This window comes from Asparagus officinalis, chromosome 1, assembly GCF_001876935.1.
Source record: "Asparagus officinalis chromosome 1, Aspof.V1, whole genome shotgun sequence".
Taxonomy (NCBI): Eukaryota; Viridiplantae; Streptophyta; class Magnoliopsida; order Asparagales; family Asparagaceae; genus Asparagus; species Asparagus officinalis.
This window is the reverse complement of record NC_033794.1, coordinates 30285536-30307206: the sequence shown is the minus strand read 5'-3', so window position 1 is coordinate 30307206 and position 21671 is coordinate 30285536. Positions and strand designations below refer to the sequence as shown.

At 37.7% G+C, this 21671-nt stretch overlaps 1 protein-coding gene across 1 annotated transcript; it reads right to left on the bottom strand.

The window, feature by feature from the left end:
• LOC109822285 (DNA-directed RNA polymerases II, IV and V subunit 12) lies at positions 11553-21644 on the bottom strand. Its single transcript, XM_020388464.1, has 3 exons — positions 21399-21644; positions 21213-21305; positions 11553-11870 (listed from the first exon to the last, which is right to left on the bottom strand). The coding sequence occupies exons 1-3, from the start codon at positions 21436-21438 to the stop codon at positions 11848-11850; spliced, it is 156 nt and encodes a 51-aa protein (XP_020244053.1). The 5' UTR covers positions 21439-21644; the 3' UTR covers positions 11553-11847.

The window sequence follows — 21671 nt, the reverse complement described above, 5'->3', positions numbered from 1 at the left end:
CATGAGGTGGATGTGAAGAGTGCCTTTCTCAATGGTGAGCTTATAGTGACCGCTTACATGCAGCCATCACCCAAGGTTGATGCTCCTTCCTGTCATGTGTGTCACCTTCTACGTGCTCTCTGCGACCTCAAACAGGCCTCTCGAGCTTGGTTTGAGTGCCTTTGAAAGTCTACCCTCTTTATTGGATTAATGGAAAGCTCAGAGGATTATGCTATGTTTTATTGTACTTCTTCTTAGGATCAAGCCATTTGTATGTTGATGATATGATTATTACTGGAGATCATATATCTACTACCAGAGTCTCAAGTGACATCTTTAGAGTTAGTTTGAGATGAATGATCTCAAATATTTATGCTACTTTTTTGTGCTTGTGGTTACATACTCTCATTGGCTATATGTTGTCTCAGCAGAAGCATATTTCAGATGTCATTGAGAGAGCCGCTCTCACTGATGCCTCCCTTGCGACTTCTTATATTGTTACTACTCCCATGGAGCTTCACTTAAAGCTTTGCTAGTTAGATGATAATCATCTACCGAACCCCACTCGCTATCGGTAACTTGTCAATGCTTTAGTTTACTTGTTTGCTACTCGTCCAGATATATCTTACACTATTCACACTCTCAGTCAGTTTATGGCCACACTAACGACTGTTTACTATGCAGTCCTGGTCAGAATTCTTCGCTACCTTTTTTAGGTAACTATGACCCACTCCTTGTTATTTCTAGCCGATTCATGTCTCATGCTACAAGCATACAGTAATGCTGGCTGGGCTAATGATCTTGATACTTGATGATCTACCACTGGGTACTGCATATTTCTTGGTTCATCTCTTATCTCTTGGTGCAACAAACACCAACATATAGTTTGTATCTATGTCTGTATTGGTCCCACCATAGTGACCCACTTAGGCCTATGTGTTGTCTAGAAGTATGGGTTCTATTACAATTAAAAGCCATGTATTGTCTATATATTTGCATCATATTCTCATATCAAAACAATAGCACAAATTGACTTCTACTAATTGTCACAGAGAATGGATTTGGTGAAGAAATCCATTCTTCTGGTCACACTGATAGAGATGGACCCAATAGAAATGAAATCCAATGCCTCTAGTTGCGTCGATGGAGATGGACCCGAGAGAGATGCATCCGTTGCCTGTGAAAATTCATTCACCATCTACTAACCTCATCTAACTGACAATCATCATAAAATAATAACATGGCTACCAACATCCGTAAGATCTTAACAATACGTGACATCATCCACCATTTGTGGACTAATTTGACTCCCATCTGAGCCAACCACGATTAACATAACAAAGGACTACCGCTACCCATTTAATCTTCCATTTCCTCATAAACCAAACCGTACGTACGTACCTAATTAGATCTAAATCAAATTAAACCAAATGGTCAAACTATTAGACACTATCCCTGATTTTTTTCAACTTCATCGCTCTTTTTTAACATTTTCCGATTTAAACTAACTCTCGTGAATAGTTAATATTACACTACAAACAAATGAATACGACCTGAAAATAACTTTTTTTTATAATGCAATAAGAAATGTGTATGCCCAAATTCTCATTCATACATGCGTACTACCAAGTAGGCAAACATAAAGGACCTTTTAAAGTCCCATCTTTGCCCATCTTTTTCAAAGCATAGCACCGTGGGATGAGAAGTTGGGCATGCTGAGGAATTAATAAGAGCAAGTCATCACTATTCTTTTGGTAGTTTGGACTTTAGACACTCTCCCTCAACTTGAGCAGTGGCTGCAGCCTTAAAGTCATACATAAGTCCAGAAAGATAGCAATGCTGTCAACTATAGGAATCAAATCAATGCAGGGAGGCAAAAGAACCAATCAAGTGACTTTTCTGCAGAGATTGGCATTAAAATTTAGCGCATGGGGAGTATTCAAAGGCATTGAAAGCTAAAAATCAATTGTTGTGTTTGTGACTTTGAGGCAGAGTGCAGCAGGACCTGTAACGGTACTAGACTCGGATGTGAGTTGCTTGACCTAGGGACAGGCAAAAGGGGTGGCTGGGACCTAGGTTCAATGGGCCGGGCCGGCCCGGGTTTGGGTCTGAGCACGCTGGGTCGTAGACGTGCCTGATTCTTTTTAAAAAGTTATTTAAAAATTAGTTTTTTGAAAAAAAAAAAAGAAATTTCAAGAATAATTAAGATATGAAAAATTTGGACAAAAATTCAATTATATTATTAATTACTTATAAATATACAATTTGTAAATACAAATATCATAGAAATTAAAATGGTAAAATCTTAACTATTAATCACTAATAGTTACAATTTTTTTTTAAATTCGTCGCATCACAATAGATGAATACATCTGAACTATGTTGGCACCTACTCATCTATATCATTATTATTTGCAACTCTTTCTAAAATAATTTATCACAAATTTACAACTAATAAATAAAAATTAGAAACTAATTTCTACTCTATATCTCTTTCTCCTATTGTCAACTTATTAAGTTTATCTTCAATACTGACTATATCCGTTCGATGCATTGAGTTCTCTTCTCAAACATCCACTAATCTTGTAGGCACATTACTATCTGTACAGTAGACGGATCTAGCGATGTTCTGTGGTAATTGATCAAACGTCCTGATGTGCTGAATGCAGATTCTGATGCTACTGTAGAAACCCGCATTGTTAGTAAGTCACGAGCCATGATGGAAAGTATAGGATATGAAATTATTCCATATACTCTCCATCGTTGTAAATCATCGAAATCATCATTTTGAGAATTAACTAAATGTGCAGTTAAATATTGTTCAATTTTAGAAATTTTCCTTGATGATGATCTAGATCCAGATCTAGACTCACGGCTACTACTAGTTAGCCTCGCTATCGTCGATTGCTTATCAAAAATCACACTTTTGCACCTTCTTGAACTTGTAGAAGCTGTAGGTTGAGGCATACTTACACCATACCTTACATACTCATCATAGAATCTTTGAAAATAATATTTAATAGTATTATGATGAGTAAGAACAGTAATAGTATGACCATCAGTGTCTATTATCATGTTTTCATATAAAGAATTTAACAAATTTTAAAGACCAACATCCTTCAAGCATGGATCAATAAGGACCTCCAAACCAAAAATAATAGGAATTGGTATAAAATACTTGTTAAATTTTCTTTCCATTTCAAAAATAATGTTCCCAAAATAATTATCCATGCGATAATTAGTAAAAAAATGTTTGAATACTTAAATCTTATAAAGTAGCTTCACTAATAGTTGGATAATAACAATCAGATAATAACAAACTAGCTCCATAAAAAACTTGTGGTATCTCTTTTATACTACATGTAATTGTCCATTCATCATCAGGTATTCCATATATATTACCAGAGCTAGAATTAGAAGTATAGAAAGCAATAAAAACATTTATAATATTTTTATGCTCTATTGCTATATTTAACATTGCATAGGTGAAATTCAACATGTGGTCAACATCTTTTGGAATTAACTTGGGTTTCAAAAAAAAAATCTTTTACAAAATTATTTCTATATTTTAAGTATTTGTTCAGAAGCATTATGAGCATAAACTATAACCTTAACTTTTTCTATAATTTCATTAGATGCACTTTGAACAATTAAATTTAAAACATGATACATGCATCTGATATGAAAAAGATCACCATGACATGGCAATAGCAAAGATGATTTAATATGATCTACATCTACATCATTCTTACTTGCATTGTCTAGTGAAAAAAAAATATTTTTTTAGAAATTTTTAATTTAGAAAGTTCTTCCATTATTAAATTTGCAACATTAACACCAGTGTGTGAATCTTCAAATGCAATAAAAGAACCAACTCTTTTAGACATTTGCTAAGTATCATCAATCCAGTGTGCTATGATACATAAATAACCAGTTTGTGTTCTAGATGTCCAAATATCAGATATTAGAGAGAATATATAGTTTAAGCCTTGAAAATAAAAAATTATTTTTGTTTGTTACTCGTGATAATATTTCAAAATATCACGTTGACAAGATTGACAAGAAAATTTCTGAAATGCAGGATCAAAACCATCCCTAATCATATCTTCAAATTCACCATCTTCTACTAATTTAAAAGGAAAGTTTTTAGGAACAATAAACTTGATGACACATTTCCTAGCTTTAATTGCGTCATAGTTCCAGGATTTGTGGCTACTGGAGGTGGATGATTGAGAGAGTAAAGATTAGCAGATGTCTCCTTGAGATGTTCCTCCTTGCATTCTGTTGTGTTTTTCCATATGGTGTTTAAGGTGGTTAGTGCATCTCTTATGATGAGCTCGAAAAATATGACCATACAACGCACATTTGGCCTTCTGAGTGAGAAGTTACTGTGTTGATCCCTAGTGACTTCTATCTTCTCAAAAAAATTCCACACATAGGATCTGGGCCTTTTGGGAGCTCGGTGTGAGATCATCGCCACCGGAATCAGGGTCAACATCAGTAGTAGAAGGAGTAGCTGTAGGCCCTATAGGTGTAAGAGGACTCATTTCGGTATTAGGAATTGGAATTTGCGCTTCACAATTGGAGGAGGAAGCCATTTGATTGGAGAATTGGAGAGTATAAGAGAGAAAAGAGAGTATTAGAGAGTATAAAAGAATATTAGAGAGATGTAGGTGAGTTTTGGATGAGAAAAATAAATAAAAGAATATTAGAGAAAAGTAGGCGAGTTTTGGATGAGAAAAAATAAATAAAAGAATATTAGAGAGAAGTAGGTGAGTTTTAGATAAGAAAAATAAATAAAAATTCCCTCTATTTAAAGAGGCAGTCCCCTAATAAAATGACCAAAATACCCTTAAATTTTTTATCTTTTTTGACCTTTTTGGGGGTATTTTGATCAAATACCCCAAAATGGCCATTATAGCTGTCCGAACCGGGCTAGGCACAGGGCATGCCTAGTTCGCCCGGTCCAATTGTTATTTTTGTGACTGTTTGGAGAGGGTTGGATCTGGACCGCCCGGACCAATGGTCAAAAAATAACAATTAAGCCCCAGGCCGAGCCGAACCGGCCCGATCCATTTTTCACCGTCAGAATCGAGCCCCAGTCTGGGCCAGACTCGGACTCAGACTCGGGTACCCCGGTCCTGCGGTCCCGGAGCCTAGTCAAGCCCGGAAACCTAGGCTTTTCCTAGGTTCGGACCAGGCAGCAGCCTGGCCGGGTCCGGTCCGGATATCAGGCCAGGTCCGGCCTTAGGCCCAAATGGACACCCCTAGCTTTACCCGATGAATGAAAATGATTTTCAGCAGCATCTATGATTTTGAATAAAGAGATAAGTGAAAGGGGAGTGAGTTCCCATTTGATGATTACATCAATTAGTTTATGTGTTTGGATAATTGGTGACACTTTTAGAATGATGGTAACTAAGTACTAGTCTTTATGCAGAAAAAGTTTAATTATGTGGCAAGTGTGATTTAGAGAGAAGGATGAAATTGTGTATTAAAGGCTTTGCCGGTGTGTCAATGGCACTACATGTACTCAAACTATTGGATATCATCTATATATTCAGATCATAGCTAACAATTTGAATGTGTAACACATCGGTGAGACACCTGTTAAAATCTCTAGGGGATACACCATCTTTGCTTTATTCGCATAATTATTTAGAAAAAATAACTCAAATTTCATTTTGAACTATTAGATCCAGTAGAACTTAATGTATAAGACAAAGGTTTATCAGCTCAACTAATTTAAATGCAACAGATTTATTTATTATGGCTAACAGTCATATTGTTATATGACACATATAAGAAATGGAGAATTTATTGCCAAGATCCCTTCACATATTTCTTTTTGTTAGTCTTGAGAGTGGAGACCCAAACCTAGAATCAAAATCAACAATCGCATAAAAATTAAATACAAGTCATGGGTGTGGTCTGCGCCACACCAGGGTGTGGCAGAATCTGCCATGTCTTCCATGGGTGTGGTCTGCGCCACACCAGGGTGTGGCAGAGTCTGCCCTAACTGCCATGGGTGTGGTTTGCGCCACACCAGGGTGTGGCAGACTCGTTTTAGAATCCTAATATGTTTGGGATTGTGTTTTATTATAAATAGAAACACGTCCCTTTAGGGTTTAAGAGAGAAAAAGAGCACGAAAAAAAGAGGGTTTTGAGGGCTCTTTGAGATTAGAAATCTTAGAGAGAGAGCCTATTGCAAGCATTGTAATCTTCTTCAAGTAATCAAAGAATTGTGTGGTGTGGCTCCCGAGGACGTAGGCACGTTGCCGAACCTCGTTAAATCCGGTGTGTTCTTTCTTGTTTACTTTCCTACAAGTTTTTATCTTTGATTTGTGGTGAATTTCTTTCTTGCTCAACTCTCAAACACAAGATGCGGAAGAGTACGGATTTGATTTGATTATTTCGAATCCCCAACAACTGGTGTCAGAGCTTCGTTCAATAAATTTGTGAGAAAGAGAGCCATGGCAGAGGAAATCAAATCTAAGATTGAGAAGTTTGACGGTTCAGACTTCGCCTATTGGAAGTCGCAGATGGAGGACTATCTGTACCAGAAGGACTTGTATCACCCGTTGATGGGCAAGGATAAGGGACAAAAGAAAGAGGAGTCAGATGATGATTGAGTGATACTGGATAGGAAGGCCCTAGGGCAAATCCGGTTGTCACTCGTCAAATTAGTAGCCCACAATATTTTGAAGGAGAAGACGACGGTGTGGCTTATGGAAGCGCTCGCGAAGATGTACGAGCAACCGTCGGCAGCAAAGAAGGTGCATCTCGTCAAAACTCTCTTCAACCTCAAGATGACAGAAGGACGGTCCTTCACGATGCACCTCAGTGAGTTCAATATGATTGTTGATCAACTTATCTCCGTGGACATCACATTTGATGACGAAGTACAAGCCCTATTGATTCTATCGTAGTTGTCGGATAGTTGGGCAGGTTGTGTGACGACAATCGGCAATTCGGTGGGGAAAGAGAAGTTGAAGCTGAGTGAGGTTGTTAGCATGATTCTATCTGAGGAGGTTAGAAGAAAATCGTTCGAATCAGAAGGTTCAGGTTCAGCTCTAAGTTTCGAGCAGAGAGGTAGAAGTCAGAAGAAAGGGAACCAGAACAGGAATCGGTCGAAATCAGTAAAGAAGAGGTCGAACTCGAAGGTTAGGCCTATCAAAGGGAAGTGTTGGAACTGTGGCCAGGAGGGTCATATGTCTTTAATCTGCAAGAGTCCAAAGAAGGATGCGGGTGAGCAGGAGGCTCATATCATGCAGGATGCCTTGATCCTTGCTATGGATAGCGACTCGGATTCTTGGGTCATTGATTCAGGAGCATCTTTCCACGTCACTGATAACAGAAAGATTCTTCAGAACTATGTAGCTGGGGACTTTGGAAAAATATATTTGGGGAATAACGAGCCCTGTAATATTGTTAGAAAAGGTGAAGTGCAGATTCAGATGAAGATCTCTAAGTGGACCTTGAAGAACGTGAGACACGTGCCGAAGCTGAAGAGGAATCTTGTTTCGGTGGGACAGCTTAAAGCAGAAGGCTATGTTTCTACATTCACAGGGGATTCGTGGAAAATCTCTAACAGTACTATGATAGTTGCTCGAGGAAACAAACTAGGAACTCTCTACCTCACCTTACATGTGAGTGACACCCTCGCAATTATAGCTGGCAAAGAGAGTACAGATCTGTGGCACAACAGGCTAGGGCACATGAGCGAGAAGGGGATGAAGATCTTACATTCACATGAAAAGCTAACTGGGATCGACTCCGTGGAAGTCGGGGTTTGTGAAGACTGCATCTTTGGGAAGCAGAAGAGGGTTAGTTTCCAGAATGGTGGAGGCCACCTAAAGCTCAGAAGGTAGAGTTGATTCATACAGATGTATGGGGCCCAGCCAGTGTATCATCTTTTGGCGGTTTGAGATATTATGTCACCTTCATCGACGATCACTTAAGGAAGGTGTGGATCTACTTTATGTAGCACAAGTCAGAGGTGTTTGGAATCTTCAAGAAGTGGAAGGTCATGGTGGAGAACGAGACAGATCTGAAGGTGAAATGTCTGAGATCAGACAATGGTGGAGAATACGAGTTGGAGGAGTTCAAGAGGTTATGTACTATGAATGGTATTCGCTTAGAGAGGACTACTCCAGGGACGCCGCAGCAGAACGGCATTGCAGAGAGGATAAACAGAACCTTGACAGAGCATGCCAGGAGCATGCGATTACATGTGGGTCTGCCTAAAATATTTTGGGCGGATGCGGTGCATACAGCAGCTTACCTTATTAATCACGGGCCATCAGTTCCATTAGATTTTAGGATTCCATATGAGGTTTGGAGTGGAAAGAAGATAAATCTCTTAGTTGCGTGGCTTATGTTCATATCAGTGACCATGTCAGAGACAAGCTAGAAGCTAAGTCACAGAAGTGCACATTCATTGGATACAGCATTGATGAGTTCGGGTATCGTCTTTGGGATGAGAAGAACATGAAGATCATCAGAAGCAGGGACATGATATTCAATGAGGAGGTGATGTATAAGAACAGGGAAGATGCCAAGGATAGCCATAGCAGTGGGAGTAGCATTTCAGATACAGATGGATCTAAGTACATGGGTATAGAGGAACTTTCAGATAGGGGTGATGATGTTTGTTCTGATCAGAGAATGGAGGAGGCTCCAAGTACAGAAGAAACTACCCAGGGCATGGAGCTTAGGAGGTCATCCAGGATACCCAAACCAAATCCCATATATCTTTCATCTCTTGACTACTTATTGTTGACAGATAGCGGTGAGCCGGAGTGCTATGAAGAGGCAATGCAAGTGAGTGAATCTCAGCAGTGGGAGCATGCTATGCAGGAGGAGATGGATTCTCTACTCACTAATGAGATATGAGAGTTAGCCAACTACCTGCACAGAAGAAATCCTTACATAACAAATGGGTCTACCGGGTCAAGCAGGAGACTGATGGAAGCAAGAGATTCAAGGTCAGATTAGTAGTGAAGGGGTTTCAACAGCGGGAAGGAGTGGACTACACGGAGATATTTTTTTCTATTGTGAAACTCACAACCATCAAAGTGGTGTTGAGTTTGGTAGCTGCAGAAGACCTCTTTCTTGAGCAGTTAGATGTGAAGACTGTCTTTCTTCATGGTGACTTGGATAAAGAAATCTACATGAAGCAGTCTGTTGGCTTCATTGAAGAAGGAAAGGAAGAGATAGTGTGCAAGCTCAAGAAGAGCTTATATGGTTTGAAACAGGCTCCGAGACAGTGGTATAAGAAGTTTGATAACTTCATGCAGAACAATGGCTACAGAAGATGCAATTCGAATCATTGTTGTTATTTCAAAAGGTTCGAGTCCAACTTTATTATTTTGTTATTATATGTTTATGACATGTTGGTAGCAGGACCATGTTTAGAGGAGATAAACAGTTTGAAGAAACATCTAGCAAAGGAGTTTGCAATGAAGGATCTGGGTTTTGAGGGCTCTTTGAGATTAGAAATCTTAGAGAGAGAGTGCAATTGCAAGCATTGTAATCTTCTTCAAGTAATCAAAGAATTGTGGGGTGTGGCTCCCGAGGACGTAGGCACGTTGTCGAACCTCGTTAAATCTGGTGTGTTCTTTCTTGTTTACTTTCCTACAAGTTTTTATCTTTGATTTGTGGTGAATTTCTTTCTTGCTCAACTCTCAAACACAAGATCCGGAAGGGTACGGATTTGATTTGATTATTTCGAATCCCCAACACTTTTCTCTTAATTTTTTTTAATTGTTGTGATTCACAATTCACAAACACTTTAACTTCAAACCAAAACTAGAAAATCACAGTGCACGACAACCATGGTTAGATTCCTACAATTATGTCTTTAAGCATTAGAATGGGGGTCCAAGCATCAATAATGTCTCTTTTGATTGTACCGTGGTGCTTGGCAGTTGTAATCAACAAAATTAAGAGACTAAAAGAAATTAAAAAGAAAAACTTAGATCAAAGAACCAAGGGCTTTAGGCCTAGGTGACTAGTTTTGGAATCTTTCTCAAAGTAAATAAAGATAAATGAAGCAATAGAGATGTCTTTTGTCTTGAAATGTACATTAAGGCTCTTCAGTGTTCAAAGTCTAGATTCTAGGCTATCCACAGTTATCGAGTTTACAATTCTAAAGCATTGTTGGATTCATTTGAAATGTAGCACAGCTAACAAAGTAAGAAGTTCACCCATAAAAAAAGGTGGTATATATTCTCTTTTATTGCAATGCTTCACTCCTCCCAAAATCCTTGCTCTTGCCTTTCTTCTTTCTTTTTTTTTTTTTTGAAAAATTCCTCAAGGACCCAAAATATGGGACCAATAGGGGGGACAAGTGAGGTGTCCCCCTCCTATTGAATAATAAGTTAGTCATCATTAATGATGACCAACTCATTATCCAATAGGAGGGGGACACCTCACTTGTCCCCCCTATTGGTCCCAGTTAGGCAAAATCTTTTTTTGTATTTCTATTAATGATTCATTGTACTTAAATATAGGGAAAGCCAGGGAAAGAGAAGAAAGGCCTACAATCTAACAATGTGTCTAGATAGAGATAGCCGAGAGTAGGGAGGAGAATGCATAGTTAACTCTTTTGGGAGTTTTTTTTTTTTTTTTTGTGTTGGGGTGTGGGGGGGGGGGGGGGGGGGGTTACAGAGGGTAGAAGAGGAGAAATTATGCCAACGCGATCTGATTTTATTCCCTCTATATCGGCGCCTCTATATCGGCCTGATTTTATTCCCCTCTATATCGGGCTATAAGGAGAGGAGCGGAATTGATCATAAAAGTTTCAGTGGATGATCCGTGATTTTGAAGACCTTCTATTCCATTCTCTTTTTTTTATTAGAACTTCCATACAAGTTGAATAAATTTTTATCCATTCTCTTTACTGAAGATATAATGTTTACACTCTCCTTCTCCGATATTATCTTTTCTTCACTCCTAGTATGACTCCCAGATAGCGTAAAATAAAAGTTAACCCTGTTTTGTTTTTGGGGCTCTTTGGTTAGTATCAGTTGCATGCAAATAAATTTACTGTGAATGTTATCGCATACGCTTTGGTTGAATTTTGAAATCTTAAAATTGGCAGCTACAGTTGTAATTGCAAGTGTTTGTTTTAGGATTAAGTTTGGACTATTTTAAGACATTTGTGACATCCAAGTTACTATCTAAACCCTATCTTCAGCTCTACTGCGAAATATTTATCTGCTTAAATCATCCATTTCAACTAGGGGCTTTTTGCCACGGCAACTTCAATTGCAACTGAATTTATTGATTAATAGCGAAACAAATTGCTACAACTAATTAAATATCTTAATTTCATGCAGGTGCACTTGCAATCTTTTGCAGCTGCGACAGATAAAAAACCATTATCGTTGCACAAGAAAGCCTTCAAGCGAAGACGGCTAAGCTCAGCATAGAACTTAATTAACAAGAACGAACCCTGCTCATATTTAATTGGTTTGATCCAAGTTTAACACTGTTATCAAATTTTAGATCAGCATAGGTTTAAACATTTTCATCACACACCGCATGCACGTCTATCAGCAAATAACGCAAGTCCAAAATACTCCACATGAATGTAGAACACTGAATTGTTGAACCAGTACATATATAGTAGTAATGAACAAGTTTCTCATCTTCATAAGCCATTACCTTATTACTCACCAATGACGGTTTTCAAACAAACACATATAAATAGTTATATGCTTCATGTTTGCTGATAGAATTTCAGATTATCCAATACCTTCTCTCATTTACTCACCTACAACAGTTTTCAAACACATACAAACAGTTGCATGTTTCATGTTTGATGATAGAATTTCAGAATCTCGATAGCTTCTCTCATTTTCTTCAACGCGCTTCATACTGCACAACTGTATGAAGGGGGAAATGAATAAAAATGGGAATCCAAATTGCAAAACTAAAGCATGGTTATGATCAAGGTAAAACAGAAAACGACTGGAAATCATGAGGCTCCAAGTAAAGAACAAGTATCAAAGTTAAAAGAGTTGAACCATAACTACACGTTACGCCATATGTAACGGCAGGGACGAACCTGGAATTTTTTTTCTTAGGGGGGCACATATTCAATTATGCATATAAATTAAAAATTACTTCTATAATACAAGTTCTAGAAATGGAAAAGCTTATTTATAAAGACCTCAACACTTATCATTATTGCTCTTACAATTTCATCTCTTGACAAGTCTATATGATTTTCTCATTTACTATACCGTCATATATCTCTTTCTCAATATATGTAATTAAAGAAGCATTCAACCATTCATCTCCCTTATGATTGTGCATTCGATTCTTTATAATTTTCATTTCATAGAAAGTTCTTTCAACAGTTGCAGTTGCTATTATTTCAATTCTCAGTGTAGATTATAGTAACAGATAATTGTTTTCAATTGTTTAATATTATACTATTTATTAATAAGACTCAAATATTAATATATTCTAACACAATTAACGCTATATCATCAACATAAACTTGAGCACATATAGAAGAAAACATGTGAGAGAAGAGAAAGAATTGGGGATATGTAGGTTTTAATAGATGGATTTGAGTTGGGTTTGGGTTTAGATTAGTTTGGGTGGGGTCACCCTTCTTCTCACATGTGCGGGGGCACATGCCCCCAGTGCCCCAATCATGCATCCGTCCTTTTTGTAATGGGTCATGCTACGAATTCGGATACACAATTCACCAATTAGCTATATTTGAAAGTGCGCTACATGGTATATTGTAAATGTTTTTGCCGCACTTATCAAATTTCAAAGTGTATAATAGAAAACTAGAAAGCAAAAGTTAATTATGCCTTTCAATACTCTTAGCCATAAAATGCTTCACTTCCAAAATTTTGAAGTATATAAAACGTGTAAAACATATAAATTATAGAGTACGCACTACTGATCATGGTTATTTACCCTCATTTGAAGAATGGTAGTAATAGTAAGCTTAGTATTTCCACACAACTTATAATGAGGATGCTTTGAGAGATGATGATAGTGATGAGGATGCTATTAGGCGTTGCTGATGATGATGAGTGGTGACAAATGATTGTTTGATTTCAGGCTTCACTTTTGAGACTTTTAAACTTTTATTATGTTTGGCTTTAGGCTTCAAAGTTTGGAGTCTTTAGACATATGTTTATAGTTTGATCTTTGCTGCTTGATTAGGATTTATAGACTCATATTATCTATTATGATATTATCTTGCTTTAAATTATGATATTATCTTGCTTCGCTCACTTATATATGCTTGAATATTTCATTTTTATATCAAGTTTTAACTATAAGTTTCAAATAGTTAAAACTTAATCATGTTGCTAATAATCAATGTTTTTCTATTGTTGAGTATTTTTCTAGTAGAGGAACTTGAAAGTTGAACGAATGAAAAAAAAAACTGTCTTTTTGTTAAATAGATCTTTTCATTTTGGACAGTACGTTGCTAATATTATGTGAATGTTACAAGTCTATTTCATGCCTTAAGAGTTTTATAAATTATCAAATATACATTTGTAAATTTTTTATATTTTCCTTAAATTTTTACTTTTTTTAATATTTATACATATTTAAACTGAACACTTTTTTTACTTTGCATTTTTTGCCGCTAAAGCCCTAAAAAGCCCGAGCGGTGTCACAGTGCTTCGCTCCACTTTTCACAACCTTGTAGTCAATACATCCTATGAATCTTAGAATTAGTAGCAGAGAAGTTGAAACATTGATAGCTCTCTGCTAAACATCAACATACTATATATATAAGAGTTATCTCGCCTCTTTCAAGCCTACATTAACTTGTAGCCATACCTTTCAAAGCAATATCACACATACAAGAAATATAAAGTTCTTAACTTTTTTTCATCATTAATAAGCATTGCAAATGTACTTGTGTCTGTGTACATGCATGCATGAAGAAGGAGAGAGAAGAGGGAGGAAGAGAGGATGGAAGGGAGGAGCACAAAGAATTAGAAGTATCACATATATTAATGCAAGATATCCGTAATGCATAAAAAAAATCAGATATACAATGAGTAATAACTAAAAGCATACAGTAGATAGAGATAGTAACACTTTGTACGATTTCAAAGAAACTAATCTCATGGTTATGTGAAACATGTAAGCACCTTTGCCAAACGTTTACATAACCTATTGAATTGTAAACATCCAGAAAAAACTAACAAAAGCATACTGGCACAAAGCATTGTTTTGATGGTTTTAAGGATTTAAACCAACCATGAATTGCCTTCTAGTGTTTAACATCATGTAGAGTTGAATAAATAGACTCTATTAATGACAAGGTCATTGATAGTGGATAGCATCGCATAGTGGTGAGGCACCTTGGGATTATAGCGACAAAATAGTGGCAAAAAAGACAGTCAAATAGACGTCAAATTTAAATATGTATAAATATTCAAAAAAAGATCAAATAGTTATCATAGCTATTGTAGGTAGTGGGAAAGGTGGAGAAGTGGAGAGGCTGTTGTAGCCGGAGAGGTGGAAAGGCAGAGGAGAAGAAGAGCTGGAGGAGAAAAAAGGAGCCGGAGAGGTAACTAGAGAAGAGAGAACGTGGAGGAGAAGAAAGGAGCCAGAGAGGTAACTGGAGAAGAAAGAACATGGCGGAAGGGGTTGGAGGCCGCGATGTTGAGGGAGAAAGAAGAGATTAATAGAGAGGGTGACTAGGTTTTTTCTTTTTATTTTTTCCATCAACAGAGAGGAGAGAGGAGAGGAAACAGAGTTGGATTTGGGGTTTAATAAATTTTGGATCGGATTTGGTCTGAGTCAGGTTTAGTCGACCCACACTCCACTTTAACCGTAATTAGCGATAAAAAGCGGTAAACAATTAGCAATAAAAAGCGAATTTTTACTGCTTTTTACTGCTATTTCTTTTGACCGCTATTTAGCGCTTTCGAGTACTTTTGCAAGCATAAAGTGCTCACAAGCGCTATTGTTCACCACTAAGGCCATACTCCTCACGGCGGCCTCCACTAACGCAAATAAGACGCTATTTAAAACACTGATTAATTATATAGTCCATCTACTTTTTACTATTAGTTATGATAACTATGATATGATGACCCTACAATTTTAGGAGTCGTAGAAAGTTATGATTAGTTTTCAAGTTTCAAGAACGAGTTGGATTTATGTATATAATGTACTCCAGGCCATTTTGTTAGTGCTCAAACTTAACACCTTTCTTCATTATATCTCCTCCCATCAATATATATCAAAAAACATAAGAATTAACCTAAGAAACCTCTCCTCTAAATCTAACCATAGAAAGACATTTTCCCATCTCAATCTTAGGGCTGTCCAAGGACTAGCTGTGAGCAATCTTTGGGCTTTTTCCTTCTCATCATCTTCCTAGTATCTCGCTTCATGCTTGTCCCTCATAAAAAAGGTCAATAACAATATCTAACAAATCTATGAGCTACAACTTGAAGTCGTGAGTCATCTCAAACTAGCTACATCCATAGAGATATAGACTCATTTTTTTTATTAGGTCTTCCAATTTATAAATTACACTCTTAAATATTAATATTTGTGCAAGATGTGGGTGCATTTAAAACTATTTAATGAATTTGGGGAGGTATTCTATAAATAATGGTGTATTATTCAGAATAAGGAATTTAAGGATAGAAATGATAAATGTGAAGATTTGAGGGTTTAATATCAAAATAGATAAGAATTGTCGGATCTAATACACAAAAACCCTTTGTAACTATATAATACAATTAACACTAGGAAATGGAAAAGGACAATAAAAGTACAAGTGATTCCTCTCTACCTGATTCAATCAATTTTGTTAAAGAAGGCAAGTCTATATAGTAGAGTTAATTAAGGATGGAATGTTCCAAATCAATCACAAATATCATGATTAATATTGTTAAGAATGATAACTTAATATTGTGATATAATTGCAACTATATTTTGTGAGATATTACTTGTAACCATAAACTGTTGAACTGTCTCTACATGAAATATAGAAGGGCTATGCAAGAAACAAAAAAAAGCCACATTTCCCTTTTCTCAACTTCTCCATTCTATATCTCTATAAATATTATTAGGCATGTTACAATGTCAAACCCACTAGGTTAATGCTCTTCCTCCTCAATTCTCCATGTTTCTTCAACTATAGAGTTTAGCACACCTTCCTTATCTTCAATATCTGAGTCATCATCCATTACTCGAGCTGACAAATCTTCTTCAATGCTCACACCATCACCTACCTCTCAATCTGGAACTAATAGCATATTCCTTCTATATGTAAAGGTCAACCAAGATAACTACCTCCGTGGAAGATGCAATTTGAGGTTATTCTCAAGTTTCAAGGATACACGAGAATCTTTGATGACACCAAAAAGCGTCCCCTAGCGATAATATCTTATGAGAAAAATCCAAATCTACTTATACTCAGTCCAGCACATGTTTGAATAAAAAAGATATGATCCTCAGTTGAATGGTGGTGTCCCCGACCGATTCACTGATTCCCCTTGTGGTCGGTCACAAGACTTCACAAGTTGTCTGGCAAACTCTCACCAAAGCCTTCACCTCACACTCCAAAACTCGCATTCTCTGGTTAAAGAAGACTTCAAAACACCAGGCAGGAGTCGGCGTCTATAACATACCTAATAATATTTCTAGAGAAAGAACAAAGAAGTTTAGGAGTAAGCAAAGTGACTTCTACACTTCTTGCACAATCCTTCTTTTCTATATCATATATGGGCATTGTTTCAACCATTCATGGTTACAAATAATATCTAAATATATAGTTATAATCACAATATTAAGTTATCAAACTTAATAATATAAACAATAATATTTATGAATGATTTGTAACCTTCCATCTTTAACTAATTCTACTATGGACTTGCTACTTTTAATAAGTTCACTTAAATCTGATTGAGTGAAATAACTAATAATATTGTTTTTTTAATTTCACCCTTTCGATTGTTTTGTAAAGGATCAAGAGTCAGGAATGGTTCTTCTCCATAGAACACGATAGTCTTAATGATGAACTCTATCATTTGCCTCCACCTAGTTTTGCCTCGTTCTATGTTATGTTGCTCTTGTTGCAAACATACGTCCACTTCCTCTCAGTATGTTCGCCTAGGCCATTCTACATTAAAATTGTGCTTTAGATTTTATCAACATTCAGTTTACCTAATTTCCGAAGTAGTAGTTTGTTAATTTCTTCTGCTTTCATGAAGTCAAGAGTCACAAACTTCCATTTGTCAACTTCTATTTCCTCTACACTTTTAGACTAGATTTAATTTTTCCAGATCTATGAGGCCCTGCTCCTATTGTTGCCCGGTTTGATTTTTGTTATTAAGTTATACTTGTAGACGATTTTGTAAATTAACTTAGTTGTTTCTTATGCACAGTAACTCTGAACTCTTTGAAACTTCTAGTAGCTTCTAAACACGCATGAAAATTCGTATGTTTCACTTTAATTGGGGGTCACGAGTATCAATCTCTTCGTCGTCATTTTGATTCCGAGGGAATTTCCATTGTGTTTCTTGCCTACAAACTCTGGAACAGAATGAGTATGCGGAAACACATCGTCACATTATTGAAACCTTAGCTCTTCTTGCATTTGTATCTATGTAATCACACTGCTGAATGAGGCCATGAACACTATTGTACTTTTAATTGATGTCCAACACTACTAAAAAATGTCAATGCATTCCACTCTATAAACTAACTGTCAGACCCGATAACAATTTTATTCTCATTTTTGGCTTTGGATACTATCCTGGTTGTGTCTATATTCTCGACACAAGCTAGATTATGACTGTTGTGCTCATGGCTACATCACTGATCACCAAGGTTGTTGTTGCCTTCATGTGTCATACAGATGTATGTATATCTCTTTACACGTTTTCAATGATTATTTTTCCTTCTGCAAGTTCATGATATTTGCCTACAACTGTGTCATCCTTTGGTACGCTACTACTAGGTGTCGGAATACTTGGTTCTAAACTGGGCTCTCATCTCCCAACTGTACACTATGACAAAGGCATGCTTGACCATATTGCCCAATCTCTCACAATGCCCACTGGAGCGAACTCGTTTGATTCTCAAACCCATTCATTAGCAAATTCTTCAATCCACTCAACATCAGATTCCTCATCTCTGATTTTGCACTCGCCTCTGCCTGTTGATCTAGGCGCACTACTTCGTCATCCTTGGATACATCTTTGGCTCCAACCAAAATGATGACCAGTGTTTTTAAGGGCGATTTGGGGGGCGCGCCTCGGGCGCGAGGCGCATTGGCGCAATAGCATAGCGCCCCGCATCAGGTGCGGGGCGCTACGCTTGCGTCGGGCGCGCGCCTGGGGAGCGCCCCGCAGCGCCTGACGCCAAGCGCAGGGCGATCGCCCCATTTCCAGAACCGCAATCAATTGGGTTCGGGTACAAACCCGCTTTCCAAAAGTAAATCCGAAATCAAAAAGGGGAAAACGAAAATAGAGAGAACTAAATCGAGCTCTAGGGTTCTGAGATCCACTTACCTCTCCTCCGATCTTTGTCTGCATCCACGAAGACGGGCGGACACGAAGACGAAGATTGGCAACGCAAGGTTAGTATTTCGTTTTTTAGTTTTTTCTATTTCCAGCTTTCTTTTTTTTTCTCCTCCTTCGTTTCCAGCTTTCGTTTTTTTCTTTGTTTTTTCAGTCGATCCACTTGTTCTTTTGCTTTTTCTTTGCTTTTTGTTCCCGTCTTCGTTTGCCTGTATGTAAATTAAGTGGGATCCGGTCATTTTTTTCTTTTTACTGTAGCTTCTTTGTTTTTTCTTTGCTTTTTGCTCCCTGTCTTTGTTTTCCTGTAGGTAAATTAAGTGGGATTCGGTCATTTTTGTTCTTTTTACTGTAGCTATTGTATCAATAAAAAATACTTGTAGTTAATATTAATAGTAAAAAATTAATTCATCCTCAATGCCAAGCTAGGGCCCTGCTTGTTTTTTCTTTGTTTTTTTACTGCAGCATAATATTTTTAACAATGTTAATTTGGTATATGAATCACTGTAACTATTTTACTGTAGTTAAATTAACAGTAAAAAGTTAACTATATTAGCTGATGTTTGATCATAAGGCTAATGATTAATAAGGCTAATGATTAGTTGATGTTTGATCACTTGATTAATAATAGGCTAATGATTAATAAGGAGAGATTTATCTTATTTTAAATGGGCATATGATTGTTAAAATGTGCAAACTACAGAGTTATGAAGTTATGAAATTGCTACTATTTGCTTCTTATTAATACATATCAGTAATAATTGTTGAAAATGTGCTACTATCTGATTTTCTGTGCGAGATTGAGAGTATTGAATCTTGCTATTTGAGCTAGGTGCAGTGCTACTAGTTGACTTGAAGCTTGAAACTTGAATCACCATTTGTAACCTGTAAAGAGGAAAATAAAATTTAGCAATATAGTTGTTAGTGATGCAATATATTATTTGGAGTGTGCCTCGCTTCGCTCGGGCGCGCGCATCGCATTGCGCCTTGCGCATGTACACGTAAACTGACTTTGCGCCCCGCATTGCGCCTCGCGCATTGAAAACACTGATGATGACTATGACGGTGTCGGAGGTCACTTTTGTGACCTCTTACCTAGGTCTCTATACTCGTTCACAGACTAATCTATATGAGGCCAGAAAGCCACTCTCTGAGCCTACTATATCTCGTCTACTTACTAGCAATCATTGCTTGAAAATGGCTCTTCTTGTGAACGCCCTGTAGACAGATGAAAAAGCTACTGCGAATTATAAATCGTATACAGAGCATTATATATGCACCTTTGTATATCTCCACTGCGACTACTGACGTTCGATACCCTCCTTCGACATGTCGTCGTCATTATGATTATTCAAACATCATATTCAACATCACCCTTGCCGTTCACGGGGCCTATCATCATCCTAGTCCAGCGACAAATCTCGCACAACAGGTTCGTCGATGTAATGATCGTCATCATCATACATTAACATTGTTATCGTACAACAAATCCCACACAACTTCATTGAAGTATCCTTGCAATCATCATTTGTCAACATCGCCGTCCAACAATGCACGAGTCTACAAAATGTCCTTGTCGACTCTACAATCCCAAGTTCCCAACAATGAGAGGAACTCTCCGTGGAGTACCTCGCTACCTTATCATCGTTGTTTATCACCGTGAGAGCTCCCAAGGGTCTAGTCACCACTCCTGCCACCTCATATTCTTTGTTTATCACCATGAGAGCTCCAAAGGATCTCACTGTGTTTGTCAACGTAAACAGAGGCCCCTACGGGCCACACTGATTGCTCCCACAACCTCATCATCATCATTCATCACCGCAAGAGCCCTCAAGGGCCTAATCACCATAAATGAGGTCAAAGCATGCCCCCGAGGACCTCGCCAACTACTCTCGTCGCTTTGTCGTCGTCATACATCACTGTGAGAGCTCCCAAGGGCCTTGCTTCCATTACTGACATCAAAGGTGGCCCTCGAGGTTCTTACCACTAGCGGGCTCTCCAAGTCTCCTTCTCACCCCTTTTCGCGCCCAACAAAAGCACACCCCTTTTTGTGCCCAACGAAAGCACGGTGTGATTTTCCCGTCATGCGTTTTGTGTGCGAAAGAAGTGAGGTGGGAGTCCGACCTCACAGATGGGTGCCACGTAGCACCTTCGGTTTATCCATGAAATTCTGGTATAATGAATTTAAGAACAGACCCGAAACTAATCTACTCACATGGGGGAAAAGATGACTAAATGGTCAAAAAGAGTGGTTTTAACCCTTCAATGTCAACTTTAAAGACAGGGATTAGTCTGGGTGTCCTTCAAACAACAATGGCTAGAAGACTTCCAAAACAGAATACCTAAACACGAGGTGAGCTGCCGGAAAAGGGAAAATTTAAGGGGGAATATCAAAAATCTAAACTTAAACTAGTTCTTGTGGCTTTTCTCACGCAAACTAGAAAGATCCTGTAAAAGAAAACTTCAGGTATTATGGTCAGAAAACTAGGGAGATTATAGAAACACCTGTTTCATGGAGTCCTACTTACAAGGAATTAGGGTTAAGATTAGGGCTAGGGTTTAGAGGAGAAATAAATCAAGTGAGAAAAAGATGATGTTAATAAAATTACAAAGAATTTTTTTTTGAAGAATTAGGGTTAGGGTTAGGGTTTAGAGAAAAAAAATTCAAGAAATCTGAGTAAGAAAGCGATTACATACTTCTTCGAGTGCGCTTCTTGTAAAGGATGCGATAGCCGCACTCCCTGCACTGGATCACGTCGCCAGGCTTCAGAGTGTTCTCCATCCCACAATCTTCATCACCATAATAAAACCCCTCAACATCATCAAATGATTTATTGTGAAATTAAGAAAATAGAAATTGAGATGGTTGTCTTGATCGATTACCTCCGCAGAGATAGCTTACGGGCTCCGGCTGAGGATCCATGGATCAGAGAAAGGAAAGGCGGCTGTTTGCGTGAAATCGTTCGACCTCCCTCTGTTGGACTGGACGAAATTTTGTTTTTCACGAAACCCCTTGGTACTTTGTAAGTTTAAGAAAACTTCTAAAACTTTGTGAGTTATAGGGAAGAGAGACGAGAGAAGTTTGAGACGAGAGGAAAAGAGAGGTGAGAGAGTTTCATAAGTTCATAGAGAAATGAAAAAGAAAAAATAAGAAGG